Source organism: Ptychodera flava, chromosome 17 (assembly GCF_041260155.1).
Source record: "Ptychodera flava strain L36383 chromosome 17, AS_Pfla_20210202, whole genome shotgun sequence".
In the NCBI taxonomy this organism is placed as follows: domain Eukaryota; kingdom Metazoa; phylum Hemichordata; class Enteropneusta; family Ptychoderidae; genus Ptychodera; species Ptychodera flava.
This window is the reverse complement of record NC_091944.1, coordinates 38121634-38138906: the sequence shown is the minus strand read 5'-3', so window position 1 is coordinate 38138906 and position 17273 is coordinate 38121634. Positions and strand designations below refer to the sequence as shown.

General features: G+C 37.9%; 1 protein-coding gene across 2 annotated transcripts; it reads left to right on the top strand.

Annotated features, from left to right (window-relative positions):
- The first annotated feature begins 180 nt into the window (after positions 1–180).
- On the top strand, positions 181–7625 carry LOC139116273 (brain-specific homeobox protein homolog). 2 transcript variants are annotated; one of them, XM_070678871.1, is made up of 3 exons: positions 181–1290; positions 2920–3200; positions 4533–7625. In XM_070678871.1, the coding sequence occupies exons 1-3, from the start codon at positions 882–884 to the stop codon at positions 4620–4622; spliced, it is 780 nt and encodes a 259-aa protein (XP_070534972.1). In that variant the 5' UTR covers positions 181–881; the 3' UTR covers positions 4623–7625. The 2 variants fall into 2 exon arrangements, with proteins under 2 accessions (XP_070534972.1, XP_070534971.1); XM_070678870.1 differs by having other exon boundaries at positions 788–1290; positions 2917–3200; positions 4533–5260.
- Positions 7626–17273: the final 9648 nt, after the last annotated feature.

The following is a 17273-nucleotide window of genomic DNA, read 5'->3' as shown; positions in this document are numbered from 1 at the left end:
GATGACGTCGAAGGGTTCGTTGTTTGGCTCGTCGTTGTGATAGTTCCTGGAGAGATAGTAATGGTAGATGTTTATTTGAAACATAAACATGTCAGCCTCACAATGAATGTCCCACAGCGTTTAACACTTTGGTATCACACGACATTACATCTGATTATTATTGGTTTGTGAATGCTCCCCAATTCAGCTGTAATCTATTGTATGCAGCCAGTCCCTGAAATTCTAAGAGGAAGATCTTCCATCGTCTTGCGGAAATTATATAGTTATGTAAGCAGATCACATCGTCATCATCTTGAACACCATTTGATTAATCCAGTGGTAAAATCAACCATGAGTTTGAAGGTTGTACTCATGAGCGCAAGTTTGTATACAGTGTAGAAAACGGAGGTTGCGGAACGGGTCTTCAATCAGCGTCGACGTACAGACTAGAAAGCCATAGCTGGGATGATAAAAGAGCACGGCACAATTCCCACATTTTGAGATGTAACGAATATGTATTGATAAAATGTGTGTAAATGCGAACATTCTATTGTATTTCCCTCAGGTATGTATTATTTAACGAGATAAATCATTAAACTATCATGTTGGGGGTTTTAAAAGTTGGTAAAATAATTACGCGTGACTGAACGCGCTTGGACTGTCTCACAAGCACGCATATGCAGTAAGGGACTCTTGATAGTAGCCTGATAATAACTGTCTGCGTCTGCCCCTCCGAACGAATGCTGGCATACCTGCGGAACGATGGGACATGCCGACAACTGACGACCAGCCAACATCTAACATTTACTTGAGAATGACTTAATGTAGTTGTTAGAGCTGTTTAAGTTTAAACCCGCTATGCGTTCAGTGTTGGTATACCTGAGGTCACTCTAGATGCTTTTATGAATGGTACTTTGTCAACTGTTTCAAAACCGCGAACTCAACTCCGTGTAGCGTCAAACCGTTGTAGAGAACCCAACTACCAGGACGTTAAGTCTCAAGACGGCGTGACTATGCATTGTGTACGTGTTCATCCGTACTCAGTAGTGCCGATGCCGCTTGCTCCATTACCACTCATTGCAGGCGTCGTACCTAACCATGTAATGGGACCATTGCTAACGCAATCACGCAGTGCAACCTGTCGGCAACACAACATTTCAAGAAAACCAAGTTTTTTCATAGATGATATTCTGCAAGTAAGATCTGAAAAAGACAAAGAATATTCAGTAAATAAGCCGAAAGAAAACGATGGATTGTTTGGTGTGACGAGTTTATACAGACAGATCGGCAAGCACGCAAATGAACAAAGAGGTATCTATTATTATAATTATTATCTCACTTAATATGGCTTGTTGATTTTACTAATAACCTAAACTATAAGAATTCTGACAACATTTGCAAATCTTGAGATGATTTGAATATATGGTATCGTTTTCAATGGTGAGCGTTATATCCACTTACATGCCAGTAGAATTGTTAGCATCTGAACTTCAGCGGTCACCAAACTGATCAATGTATGAAATGTAAAACTAAAACGTTTGCTTTACAATGAGAACAAAGTTCGATTCCTAGAGGTTTGCGCTCAGTTCTTGGAATAAAATTTCAATATATCACCTTTGCAAAGAATAATTGATATGATGATTTGAAAGCAAAAAGGTTTTGGCAATCAGAAAAGATCAAGTTGAAAGATAATGACAAATCAGGCAATTATGTGAAATAACTTGACCCCTGCATATGTTTATTTGTAATTGTTTTCGATGTGAACAGTGCTACATAGTATCACGTCGCAGATGTTTAAAATGTCGCGCAGAGAGAGAGAGAGAGAGAGAGAGAGAGAGAGAGAGAGAGAGAGAGAGAGAGAGAGAGAGAGAGAGAGAGAGAGAGAGAGAGATGAGGGAGGGAGAGAGGAAGATTGAAAACGTTAATTTAAAAGGAAGACAGACTGTAAAAACAATTCAAACCTAATAATCATTTGGAACCACCCTATGAAATCTGTGTTAGAACTTTATCTTAGAAATACAGAATATTAAACCTTTGCTATAATATTGAAAACGATTAAGCCCAGCTGATGTGAAAATGACATTGACAAACTCACACAGTTATTTCACTTCAGCGTTTATTTGTTATATGCAGTCGCTGTCAACACTATCTTGTTGAATCCACTTTTTACAGCTAATAATTTTGACGGAAAGCAAAACTTCAAATTAAGTTAAAATGCCTTCCTTTTCATCGATATAAAACCGTCTGAACTCTCATAGAAATTTAATATGACAACAAGTGCCAAACAATTCAGGCACAAATCGAAAGACACGATTGGAATATTTTGAGACGAGTGAATGTTGAAAACAAATGAGAGAAATCTATTCTTACACGTTTACTTTACTAAGTTGTAATATATCATGCCACTTGTGTTTTCAAGCAAGGGATGATTAGCTTTTTAGAATGAAGGAAAGGCCTTTCCGTGGAAAAACAGACCTGAGAATACTATTCCGCCTTGTGTCATCATTTTCATTTTAAATAGTTTCAACTGTTAAAAGTTAACGTCAGGTTGTCAAATTCAAGCATATGTATTGCATAAACTGTTATCAGCTTTAGCCTCGCCAAACGAGGAACCTGAAAATAATTTCCCAAACACATCAGTACTTATTAATATTTAATTTCGGGTTACTTCCGTCCTCGTACTAAATGCCAAACCACATTTCTTCGACCATGAAATTGCTTTTGTTAACATTTCAAAAAATGATTTACTTACCTCATTGGTGTGATCAGCACACCTCTCCAGAAACGTTTTACAAAACGCAAGAAAACAGTCGCTCACCCAGATGGATTGAAAATCAGATAATCGACATTTTTCTGACTGAACATTTTAAAAATTAAATTACTTCGTAATTTAAATCTTTTATAGCATTATTCTAAGCATAGACTATTTTCTCAAAGCAGTTCACCCACTGGCTGGCTCGCTGGCTACTTTGCCGATTCCAGTACCTGTGTATTTGAGAGGAAAGGACACAACGGTTCCAGATTTCAACACCAAACATAAAAAGTGTCGTCGCAGCAGAACGGTCTTTACAGAATTGCAGCTGATCGGTCTTGAGAAAAGATTCGACAAACAGAAATATTTGTCAACTCCAGACAGACTTGACCTGGCAGAATCATTGGGACTAACACAGCTTCAAGTCAAGACGTGGTTTCAAAACAGAAGGATGAAATGGAAAAAACAGGTAGGCGATGTGGCGATACCATTTTCTCGACGAAATGTTGATTAAAGTGCTGCGAACAGGCTTTTCTGTGTTAAAAAGTAAAGCATGTACATAGGTTTCGATTCTACACAATTCTGGTAACTTTCTGAGCTTCAGTGAAAATATAACACCGACCGACTTCTCAGTGACTAGTCTCGGCGAACGGCTTCCATGACTTCAGGTATTGAACGCCAAGACAAAGATTAGTACGAGTTTTAATTTTCTTTTGTTCAGACGATATGCTCATTACTTTATTTCGATATATTCAGGACTTTGATTAGTGTCAACATTACCGTAACCTCAGAGGACTCGCAGTACCCCGATTGACGGGGTTGCATCTTGTTTTATAGTTCCCTTTAATTCTCAACGATGGTGAAGTGAGGTCGTTTCAATCTGTAAATATAGGCTCACCTGCTTTTCTTTTCAAGTTACACACTTGTTTTTATAAATAATTTTTAATATCGCAACATTCAGCTATATAACACCTAACATTTTTGAGAAATTTGAAAAAAATGAAAATCCAATCATCCCAAATTAGTTCAAATCGTGTTTCTCGTAACCGAAATGACAAAACGGAACACACACACTCACACTCAAAAAGCTTGGGGGTTTGATCCATTGATTTATTACCCACGTAACGACAAGAAACTGAAAGTCCGAAACAAATGTACTTATCAAGATAACGACAGTCATGTTCACGTCTGGAGAATACGTTTCAAGCAATACTCGAAGATGCCATTGTTACGATAATCCTGATAAGTAACAGTTAACTGCGTGGTCATATTGGACCAACTGTCAGATTACCTGCGGAGTACACATCAATATATTAACAACAAGAGATTACAAAGCATGGTACACTCAGATGACAGATTGTTCAGGACAAATGTATGAGTGTCTTTGAGAATTGCTATAGGGACACCACCACCGTTAGATTTGTCGGAGCCTTGAAATGTGAGAGAGAGAGAGAGAGAGAGAGAGAGAGAGAGAGAGAGAGAGAGAGAGAGAGAGAGAGAGAGAGAGAGAGAGAGGAGAGAGAGAGAGAGAGAGAGAGAGAGAGAGAGAGAGAGAGTTTTGTCGACAAAACGTACCTTAAATTCCACCCACAGAATGAACAGATTTTTTGGTTTATTTTGAGAAACTGTTTAATAGTGTTGTAAAGCACAAAACCAGCGACTGTGTCCCTTGAGAGTGTATTTTGTTGTATTTACAGTAAAAACTCTGAGATAATCACCGAAACCTTAGACAATACAGAGACACCAAAGGATAAATATTAGCTTCAAAGTCAATGACTTCAATTTTTTATTTCATTGTCAGGTTCTTCAAGGTGGTTGTACGGAAGCTCCGACAAAGCCAAAGGGAAGACCAAAGAAAATACAAATCTCGTCAAATGAACATCAGAAATAGCGACTGACATCATCCCTTACCGATACCAATTAATGCAAAACTGTTGACGGTTTGTTGTAAAGAGTAACCATTCATTAATTACATTTCATCGAAGGTAATTCACTCCTGGACTGTCGCTGGAACTTAGGATCAATTGACCAACAAATAAGAGACTTATAATAACCAGGAATGGTCTGACGAATATTACAAGATGAATGTAGATGTGGAGATTATCAACCAAATCAACAAAAGCAAATACTGTTACATTATTTTTTGTGTCTTTTACATGTAGCTAGACTATATAACGTAACTTTAAAGCTTTCATAGCCAAGGTTTAATGTTATCTCAAGCCCATAGTGTTGAAGATTTCCAAACTCTGGTTAGTCATTCTTTTTGAAAACTATGATATTATTTGTGTCACGTCAATATCCTGACATCTATTAAAACGCCATTAATTTACCTTTGCGCTTATCATAATACGACTGCACTTCATTGTTTCGTCTTATTTGTGACTTACGGACATTATTATGTTTCATTTAAGGAAAGATTTCTGCTAGACCGAATTTTTCAAATCTTTAAACGAAAGTTTTCTTAAAATGTAAATATGAAGTGTTACATCATTATTGTTTTATATAATAATAATAATCTGACAATAATGGTAAATATATTCCGGTTGTGATTTAATTTCATTTTACTTGTATGTGAGTGTTGCTTAGTGTTGCTTACGACGAATAATGAAAGCACCAGTAACGCTCTTTTCTATTCACAGGGCCTTGTTTCAGTACTATTTCTTCATATGCCAGATACATTCCCTTTGTCTACCCAGTCTTTGGCTTGTCGGAACTAACTTGCTCATTTCAGTGTCATGCATTAATACACTTGACAACAGGGTTTATTTCCTGAAATCCATTATGCTATTAACAATAGGACGTGTTACATACACATGATTTATGAATAGACCGTATAGATGTCTTATTCGACATCCTTTCAGGAGTAGATCAAGAAACTGTAGTTGATTAACGGATAAAAGTAGTTGACGATATTGTAGGAATTCTCATTGATTTTGATTTTAAGCTGGTTATCATGATTAATTAATTTATCTTGATTGAAAATTTATGTTAAACCGTTTTTATTTACTGAGCAAATAATCACAAAATCTGCCGCACACCTTACATAATTGTAAGAATTCCTGAAAACATATTTAAATGAGGGCAAACAGATTCAACTACAGACTAAATATGAAATATTGTAATGGAACAGAATCGCTACAAGGCTAAAGTGTCTCATTGACATTAATTCATGTTGTGGTAGTGGTCATAAATGTACACATACATAGAATTTGTTGACCATTTACCCATGAAAAAACTTTACAGCATATGCAAATAGCAAAATAATCTGAAAAAGTAGTTCATAAATATCAGTGTCTGGACGTGTCTGTCAACTCTGTATGGAAAATGAACAAACACTGTGGGCGATAATAAATATGCGAACACTATACACCGCAGTGTGAACTTTTAAACTATCCAGGTGAGAGTTACTTATAGTAGCTTTAACGTTGAGATTTGATTCGCAATGTGTTCATTCCTTCTTCTTAGTGTAATACAAGACTATTAGGATGAATAGTCTTTATAATCCGTAAGCAAACGTCTTACTTATGCCGGAATGCTTTGTAAAATGTCTGACGGGATAATTAATGGAGGGCTATCATTTTATCAGAGGCAAGAAAAACGTTTCGAAACTTGAACCACTAATCGAATTAAAAATGTATCCAAACTTAAATACTTCACTTCGCTCGTTGATGTCACCATGTTGTTGATATTAATGTTGACGTTTTAAAATGTTCCATGTAATATTTTGATATTTATTTAGACTGGTGGTTGCCGCGGGCACACGAATTGTCCGCAAATTACAGCGAGACCGCTTTTCCTTAGAGGCAAAACTTAACCCAGCTATGTACGTGATACGAAATTCATAGCGGATTCAACAAACATGTTTCTCTGTTCCCTGTTGGAGATTCATCATCGCTCAAGGCTTTTTACCCAGTCGATGCTTTTGTCTAATTTTAGAACAAAATGAATCCATGGATAAAAACCGATGACAATCCTTGCATTAGACGGCATTCCAGCCTGTAGCTAATCCTTCAGCAAGGTAAAACTGTAAACACGGTTTCAATTAACAAATACTGTGATTTTGTACTCGACTACTCTTCCAAGTTAGAAATTTCACGGCGGTTTCAATCTTGAAATTAGGAACGGGTGCTTCCTGGTCGGCCTGGTCGATCTGAGCAAGTGATGACGGGATGATATGCATTGATATGAGCGTTACACGATCCGCGTAACTGTTTTCAAATGTGACTTCAACCACAGTCCCTCTATCTAGAGGGACTGTGCTTCAACATAAGGATAAAGACGCTGACGTCACAGATAGTGCAAGGATGCAGACAGACAGTGTAGACACATATTTTGCCTTGTTAGTGTAAGACATCGAATGGGAAAGAAAAAGTGATGTGAACGTCACTTTATGTAAACGTTTGGAGTTCCGATATTAAGATCACTTGACTGGCGGATGATTGACGAAAGATGAGATCAGTTTGTCACGAAAGATGAGATCAGTTTGTCACGAAAGATGCAGTGATCATCTCCTTAAGATTGTGCTTTATATGGTAAAAATGTTTGCATTTTGATAACTGTAAATATCAGGGTAAAACATACAGCTTCAAGTACTACACAGCTACCTATATCCTGCAGGTATTTCGTTGGTGATGATAGTGATGACGAAAATGACATCAACTGTGACAACAGAGACTGTAATTGCGATGATAAATGATAAAATGTATAGTGAAGATGATGGGAATAGTTGTGTTACACATAGACCCTCGAGGGTCTATATGTTACAGCACTAATATGCCATCGATACCAACGTCACTCAGACTAACTGAACAAAACGGACTCGTTTATTTCCTTCAAATTACAATCAGATTTTGACGTTTCATTGACAGATTAAAGACTTTATTGATATTCCTCAAGTGCTCTGCGCAATGTATATCCTTTACTGAAAGGTCTTAATCATACGTTATTTTGTCACGTGATTACGTGATTTCAACCAAGTGAGAGCAGACTACTAGTAACATCATAATCACTTTTGTGTTTTATGCTCGTTCAAATAATGATTTCAAGACCGTACTGACAAATCGTATTAAACGACTATTCGATGGTGGATTTCAAAAGCAGACAGAGTCAATATGTCATAGATATACCAGCTCTGAGAGTTCACAATTAAAGCGAATCCCGACCTTCGATAAATCGTTTATAGGCTTTTAATTTTTATCCGGCTTGGTGGTCTCGCCATTACAGTTGTAAGAAATGGTGTTGACATTTGACATCAAATCGTTGGTCACTAATTGGTGGATCACAGTTGATGGCTACATTTGTCAAAACAATTGACGCTTTTTAGTGCTTCACACTGACAAACAGCGATGTTAAAATTGCTTTTCTCGACTGTAAGTCTAAATTTGACGAGCCACGTAGACGTGTCTTGGAGAGTAGGAATGTGTGACGATGTGAAAAGTAGCGCTTTCATATGATTTGTCGTGAAGTCACGCCAGGCGATATCACGCTAAGTTGTGAAAATTCAATGTAGGATGAATCGAATAGGAATGTAACAAGAAACAATAAGTGCACTGTCTAAACGTAGGACCACACGTTTGTGTTAGTTTGCGCTCAGTGAACAACACGACTTATATTATAGTTGCTATATCTACATTACTGACAAACTTTCGCCGACTTGCCTGCCCTTATGGTGTTGAATTGAATAGTTTACATTAACTTATTCATTAGATTATGTGATTATTGTACTTTCCAGGCAAGGTGTCTGAGATAACGTCATGAATCAAAGGCTTAACAAGGCTGTATGGTAAAGCAGGGGTTGAGATTTATGAACAGATCGTAAATAGTAGACAATGCACTTGGGACAATTTGTAGACAAATAACAATTAAGATGAGGAAGAATGATAAGAAAGCAATAGTGGATATTGACACAGGCGCAGCACGTGAGAAATGTTTTGCATGCAGAAACAGTAAAATCATCACTTGACTATTCATGAAATTTTCACATTCTAGGACTTGAAGGGTTGCATTGACCGGTCCAGGGCGACCAAGCTGCCGATCATCATTTTGTAAATGAAGAAATTTCAGATTACTCTGAACATTATCAATTTCAAGATCCCAGTTACTAATAAGTGTTACAACTTTCAACTTTAAACACTCATAACAAATACGTACTGGTACATTAATATAGGAATACAGAGGGAGGGAGAGCTAGAGAAGGAAAGGGGAAAGAGAAAAAGAGACGGGCAGATAGACGGGGGTCCTTCAGTGATAACTCAATGCGATAGACACCTGCTTACGAACGCGTAGTAAACATTTAATTTTCACGTATACATTACCCATGACATGTCTAAGACCTGTGTATTACGTGTCCGTTTCCTGATATCGGTTGACGGTATTACCCCAGTGTGAATGTAATATAAATATTGTTAAACTCCATTAGAAGGGCAGTCTAGAGTTATGGGATATCATATCACTGAAATTGAATGCAATTTTGGGGTGAAAGAATTAAAACCTAGACGATAGACAGCGTGAAAACAAGTAACAAACTAGAACGAAACACTTACAGCCACAAAACTGTTGTATGGGTTATTTTAGAGCTCTACCAGCTCTACCACCACTGACAGAAGCTAGCAACTCACTCTTGTTTCTAAATCGCAATCAGTGTCATGTTCAAGTGTGTATCTATATATTTATAGGACTTACAGCAGATTTCATTGTCAAATGGCCCGCGGTTCTCTTCGCCACCTTTGCTTTTTTAAACAGTTAAGTGATACGTTACTTGCACATTTTAATAACTTTTCCATCTAGACATTTTCTGGTTAGCTAGCCATGAAATTGGTCGGCTTTATCGACGCATATGCCGCGCCTACTAGTTTGACAAGTGCCCAGAAGCGTTAGCAATATCACGCCGAAGAATTTAAACAGTGGAACCCTATCCTAGATATTATCTAACACAGTGCCCTATCAAAGGAAGTTAATCAAATCCGACAGTCTTCCGACCGACGTGCATCAATGGTACCAATACCCCTATATAAGTGTAAACGTCTTTGACTTATAAATCCTGAGTCAGTGATATCTAAGGTGATAGGAAATATCGCTAAATGATGACCAACAGAGAAATATAAGTTGGCGGGCACGTGCCTGAAAACAATCAGAAAATAGTGGCAGCCTTTGCGTTCTGTGGTACATGACCTGACCAAGCCGCAGGCTATCTCATTATGGTGGGAATTTCTACCACCGTTGAACACGTGTTGCCGAAAAGATGTTTTTAATAAGTTGACACGACATGCACCACGATGTGTAACCATATTTATCTGATTAAGATGTAAAACATGCCTCGTTAACGTTCTTGGTTTTGCTCTAGAAAAACATCCACTCTCTGACGTTATTTCAGTGAATCAACGCTTAATCAAGTTACGCCAGTCATCCAGGGCCGTCGATAACAACTGCTTTAATTTGTTAACGGATATAACATTTTATGCGTCTTGGATTTCAAATCCGCAACCAAGGAAGAATGGCACATTTTCCTCTGCAAGCTAATGGAATTACCGTGGTATATATATGAAAACACGGCATATTGAACTGCAGACCACGAACTTCGGACATAGCCATATGGTGGTTTGTAAAAGTGAATATAATGGCGATGTATCAGAGAGGTCAGAGTGCAGAGTTTGTAGGAAAACAAAGCCTAGCTATGAAGTTGACACTGTACGACATCCCACTATGATATAGCATAGCCCAGGATAATTAACCTAAAAACAACATATTGAATACCCAGTTAGCTTGCCTACTTGTAAAAATGTTTATGGAGTAAATATGATATCGGTTAATGAGCGCAGTCTGGGCCAATGGTTGGTGGCAGGGATTCACTCACAGACTCTGTAGAATTTGACAGATGCTTTCCGCCTGAGACTAGGGCTATGCCCATTCATAAGCTGAATCAATGATGCACACATTTAGCTTATTCTATTAGTTTTATCAGTTTGGTCTGCAAGCAATATAACGACAGTAAGTCGTAGCATTTAAATGTTTGGTTAAATCTTTGAAGACGGCCGTGTCAAATGTGATCATAGGTTTTTGAAAGGTAGAAGAGTATTAAATTCAGACCATTAAAATATAAAGGGCTAATCTTATTTGTTCAAGAACTGTGCTCTGATCTACAGATTGCAACTAGTCGTCTGTCAACGTCATGACGATGTGTGTAAGTCTATAACTTGAGATGACCATTCGTTGGCATCTAATTATATTTAATTTATATTGCGTTATCATTATTCTGGTAGTTTCTTTTCTGTTTCTGACAATGAAAACGGACAGAATAGCAGTCGAATATTTCGAATTCCATGGCCAAAATTAACAAGATGTTGGAAGAAATCTTGAAGATATGACCAAACGATCTATTTCATTTTAGTCTGTTGTTGTTTTTCAAAGTTTGATGTCCAAGTCTAATCACCATAGTGCTAATTTCTTCTACTTTAAGTACAAGAAAGATCGCTCGAGCAAAGTTAATATAATGTGAAATGTCTATTAATACTGACAAATGTCATGATGTACGTGACGCAAAAAGCAAAGCAATAATGTATCGTAATTGTGAGGAGAGAATTCCGCGTTGCAAAAAAACACAATGAATGTTGATTAAAGAGCAAGAACTTTAACTTTTGATGATATTTTCATATTTTTTCCAACAAAAATAAGAACTTTTGTTAATTCACCTCCTTATCAGTGTCAAAGTGTTGAAATATTGAGCATTCGTCCTGCCAACACTACACTGGTTGCAATATGCAGCCTAAATGTTGTACAATGAATTCTAGTCCCGACTGAAATTCTGTTGTCAGCAAATACATTTACACGGGTATAGGTTTTGTTGACAAGATGAACATTTTGGCGATTAGACATGGTTTTGGTGTTATGACCAGACACAAATAGTTCTGAACAAAAATACTGAAACACGATTGACTCGATGGTGATTGGAACTAATTTGGGATTGGATTTTCGTATTTTTCAAATGTCTCAAAAGTGTTAGTTGCCATATAGCTTATTGTTGCAATATTACAAATCAGTCATTAAAACAAGTGTGTAGCTTAAAAAGAAAAGCAGATAAGCTTACATTCGCTGGTTAAAACGACCTTACTTCACCATCCAATTATCCCAAATCCAATCGTGTTACCGAGAAGAACATCATAAGTTACAGCCAATAAAGCGTCTATTATTCATGCTGCAAGTATGTTCTCTGACTGATAAACACCAATTCGCCACACTTACATCAAAAATCACCGTGATTACATCCAAAGATATGAAATGGGTGACGATACCAATCCGTGGCACATTTCGGCCAGCCAATAAACCAATTTTCACCTTCAAAAACGAAAATAGAAATGGAGCTAATTTTCAATCTTCAAATGGTTTTATTATCTTGATTATTAACGTTTAGGCCTATTTTTAAATTTAAAATCTTTGGTCTGAGATTGATATATAGGAAACAGGTGTATACTGCCGCTATAGGATGGCACTTTGCGGCCATTCAAATTTCCCTCTAACAAACTCTATTTCCCACAATGCATATTTTCGTTTTTCCAATTTTCAATTCACCAAATATCTTATTCTTCTATTTTATTTTGGGCGTGGCAGCTGATACTGTCTATCTTTGGCCTAGGAATGCATCAAATTGTGACAGTTATATAAGTTGCGCGGGCAACTCGTTCAATGGATCGAGTAACGAACATACAAAGAACAAAAGTGTTGCGGCCGCCGGAAAGGAAAGTCCGATATAATCAGTTTGACCTGACCTGCTGAAGTTTTGCGGGCTTGCCGTCAATGTCGCAAACTTGAACGTTGTGAAAAATTGTGACAGCCATCAGCCGGCCCAATCAGAGTGCAGCATCCACATTTAGTTTTATCTGATTAATTTATTCAGCTGTCAATCTTGTACGTAATGATGTTTTCCGCATAATGATCTAAGTACCCCGTCATAGTTTTTAACCCGTAATGCCGGCTCACTTTATGAATTGCACCCGTTACAACCCGACCCAAATCTTGACCTTGAAGGCGTTTGATATCATGTTTGAGACAGCATCGTCTTACACTTCGTTCAGAGATTCCACTAGTCTGGCAGAGACCCTGGTATTCGCGTCTTCTCCCTGTCAAGCAGTTGGAACACGCGCGCGCCCTTCACAGACGCGACGCGAATCCCAGGGTCTGGACGTTCTTGCAAGCGACCGGTCGGATTTCTGCCTGATCCGGGTACTTTATAGAACTCCACACATCCGTCAATCAGAAACAAATGACAAGTACCATTGCCAAATAAAATTTAAAAATGACAAATGAAAACATACCGCGTATATAGGTCTACTAGCTACTAGTATAATATCCTCTCCGCCCAGTAAGATAGGTATTTCTTTTGGTGGCACTACCTTATGAATATTCATATCCTTGCAAGAACCGACAGTCGCTGTGTCTGGCAGCGCGTCGTCAAAGCGTAGCCTTCGAATGCAGGCCCATCGCGGCGCACAAAACAAGGCACAGCGACTGTGGAGAGTCTAAGATTCCACTTGCCCTGGGCAAAACATTTTGGAGATGAACACCTATTTTGCGGTGACTTCTTCCTTTATCACCCATTTCTTAGATTTCTTGCGGCTGAACGCACCGACTTAAATTCATTGCCTGAAGTGCACGCGCACTCTACCAACCGAAGAACATTTATTTTTTCTTGTCTTCCAGTATGTGAGACGATTTTAGGGACTGGTCAGTTTGTTCGGCCTCGCGCGCTCTGTGCGTACATGTGTAGTACACACACTATCCATAACTTGCAGAAGCCGTCTGAGATAGCGTTCTACATTTGCACTATAAATCGGAAGAACTTTTCATGTTTATTTTCACTGGCGTTATGTCGTACGGTAAGTTGAAGTGATTGACACTGTAAGCAAACACTTTGTAGACCCAACGTGTCTATTGCAGGACTGTTCTATGGATGAATATGCAACATTAGACACCCCACTCACAGTAAATTGATAATACCGAAATATAGAGCTGTGAACAAAGCCATGCAAAAACCCAAAGGCCGTATAAACCACTTGTTGTCGATCAATTGTGACAGTTTTTTTTGGATTTGGAATACCAGTCGACTGTTTAGCTTTCCAGCCAGTGTGCCTTCAGTTTAAATTACAAAAAATAAAACCAGATGTTGATTTGTAAGGTAATTTTGCCGACATGCTGAAGGCAAGAAAAATCGGTATTTTACATTTAAAACTGCATGGGTAATCACTTTTACCGTTGGCGGCGCCATGCACATTATGCACATCCGCTTACAGAAGGGGAAATACTTTCCCTTGGTAATGCTGAAATGAGATCATTCGAGGAATCATCATTTTCATCGACAGCAAAATCAGTGAGCTACAGATGACACTTCATAACGAGGATTTTCTTCTAAGACCTTAGACCATATGGTAAGACACAGCTGGACAACCGCTAGTGATAGTCGACCGTACAGACAGCAAGGTATTATATCCAGTGAATCCTCTTTCATATTCAAAGATAAAGCATCAAAAACAAATTTACTGGTACGTTGCCGTGTTTACTTATGCAGTCACCGTCATTCTATGATTCTTTTGGACAAAAAACTCTCAAATTTAATAAATTTTTCAGATTATGATATCGGTATGTCTTCTTCAAATCAGTAATAAGTTTGTAACAGTCACCACCATCTATCATGAAAATATTTTAGCCCGACAAGTACTTTTCCACTGAGAGCCAATCATTGTTTTCTATAGTGGCAAAATCCTATCGATGTCTGGAAGCATATTTTCCAGTTGCGTACTCTGCGTATAACTGGTCAAAACTGGCAAACACGGGTCAAATTACCCTATTGCTTGCTGCCACAGTACTGTGTTGTGGAGAACCGTCTTGGTCAATAACTGATTCCTTGACAAAACGTAAGTCGAAAATCGTTGACTCTGTCAACAGAGTTTCGAACTGAACTGCCAACATGTGAAGTTACGAGTCTTTGACCCTGACGATAAGAACAATTTGGTGACGGCAACACATCGCTGGAATTCAACACCCGAAACGTTCCGAAGATGAAGGCGACACTTAACGTTCACAAATTAGAATGGGCAATGCTTTAAGAGACAAGAGAGTGAAAAGCACGATCCTCGAGTACACGCTCGTGAAGACGTTTAAAGATTGTCTGCGAAAAGTAACAAAATCAAATCAATTCTAGAAATATAAAATCAGATAGATGATATATTTTCAATTCAATTTCCATGTCGTTTACGAAAGGACAAAATACGTGAGTGAGATTATAGAACCTTGTTCTAAACCGCAATTACAATGGAATCACAATTACAATGGAATCACAATTACGATGGGAAAAATTGTTATTTCAACTGATGTGCGAACACATGCTCAACATTTGTTTACATTTAAATTAAACAACGAAAAAGAGACACTTTAAAAAAGCTCTAAATCGTTTATTTTTAAGCTCTAAATCGTTTATAGAAAAATAGGTAATGTAATATTCTGTCAAAGGCGTTCTGCAAATACATATAAATGCACAGGAAACTTAACTTTTCGTTGTGATGAATAAATATTTCAAATAATATCCCATTATCCCATTATGTTAAAAAGTCTGAAGTACGGTACTTCTTTTCTTTGTAAAAGCGGATTAAATCAGAAATCTAATTACACGTTAAAACAAGACCATTCTAAAAGTTTACACAGAATATGTGGAAAACCGTTGGTGCGTTTTCATAAATTTCGCCTACGATTCCATCAATTCCAAGGACTTTGTCATTTTAACGGTTTTTTAACACTTGACATCACCTCGTCTAATGAGATAGGCTGCACCAGTAAGTTACAATCAACATCAAGGTCATTAGAGTCTAAAATGTATCTTAGACCATGCCATACTTCATATGAAGTATACATAGATAACCCCCTAGGGCAAGGCTGAATCATATTGGCCCACACTTCACCGTTTACAAATAAAGATAATGCTGAGGGCTCTCATTTGTGTCCATACAGCAACTTTAAATCATTCCCTTAAGAAATCAGCAATAAAACTCATGGATCACACTGCAAAATTTGGTAAAAAATATTAAAACTAATTCTTATCAACGCGTTTCACTAAAAAGCCTGAATGCGCTTTGCAAAGCTTTAAAACAAACGCAAGCAAATTTTAAACACAAGGTAAAACAACTTATTAATCCATAAATAGAAATGTTTCAACTTTGTTTTAAAAGAATTTTGTTAATGTTACGCCGCTGATATTAAATGGAAAGAGTTCCATAATTCCAGGCCTGCGATAGAGAGGACTCTGTCACCACAAGTGGACGTTTTTATATATTTTTTTAATATTACTCATCCAACAGGCGAACAAATTACAGGGTGAGGTAGCCGCAACGCCCTACCACTACCGTTGCTCCACGCGGGACAGTCAGTGTAGTGAAGTGAGCGACAAAAGTTCAGCGAGGACGGACATTGACTTTTCAGAACCTTATAAACTAACTACAGAATTTTGAAAATTATGCGTTTCCCACGGACAGCTGTATTCACTATAGGAAAAACTTGCGAGACCGGAGCGAGAAAGTGACGCTTCCTCGCAATGGGGGAGAATCTCTTGTCATTCTCACTGCTGGCAGTGAGACATTTTGAATTCTCACTGGTGAGCAGTGAGAAATACACTCCTTGGTGAAAATAAAGGATGGTGACAGATTCTCACCTGTGAGACTGGAAATTTTCACCAATCCTAGTCAGAATAGTAATTTTACTGGTGAGAATCATCCAGACTCACGTTCATCGGTGAGAATCGGCTAGACTCATTATTCACTGGTGACAATTAACCAGATTGATTCTCAACAGTGAACAACTAGTCTGGCTGATTCTCACAAATGCCACGGTGAGTCTGCTTCAATCTCACCAGTGTATGATGAGTATGATACATTCTCACCGTGAAAATAAGCATTCTCACTGTTCTTGGTGAGAATTTCCAGTCTCACCGGTGAGAATCCGTTATCAGACTTGATTCTCACTGCTAACCAATGAGAATTGAAAAATTCTCACTGAGAGTGATGAGAATAATAAGAGCAGCTCACCGATTACGAGAAAGCGTCACTTTCTCGCTCCAGTCTCGCAATTTTTCCTATAGTGATTCCTACAGACAGCTGTATTCTGTATTCTTTGGAATTCTGAATTTCCTTTCAGATAACCACTATAAAACTGAATGACAGTCGTCCAGCCTTGATGTTACGTATGCGTGGACAAGTCCAAGTAAGTATAGGAGTAGTGGTACTATAATGTTGAATAACTGCTCCTGATCGCTACCTGTGATTTGCTCGCAATGACAAATTGACTTGGCTCTTTCGATCATGTGATGATGGTATTTGCACTTATTTCTAAAAATTACTTATCTACTTCCAATCACAATGACATCAACCTTTGTTTTCAAATTTCCCAATATCTTGTTACACAACGCGGAGTTCATCTGAAGATAATTGAACTTGGGGTGTGAGAGTCCCTCTTCTTGTTTTCATCGATAGATGTTGATCAAGACAATCGGCTGTTATATTGGTCA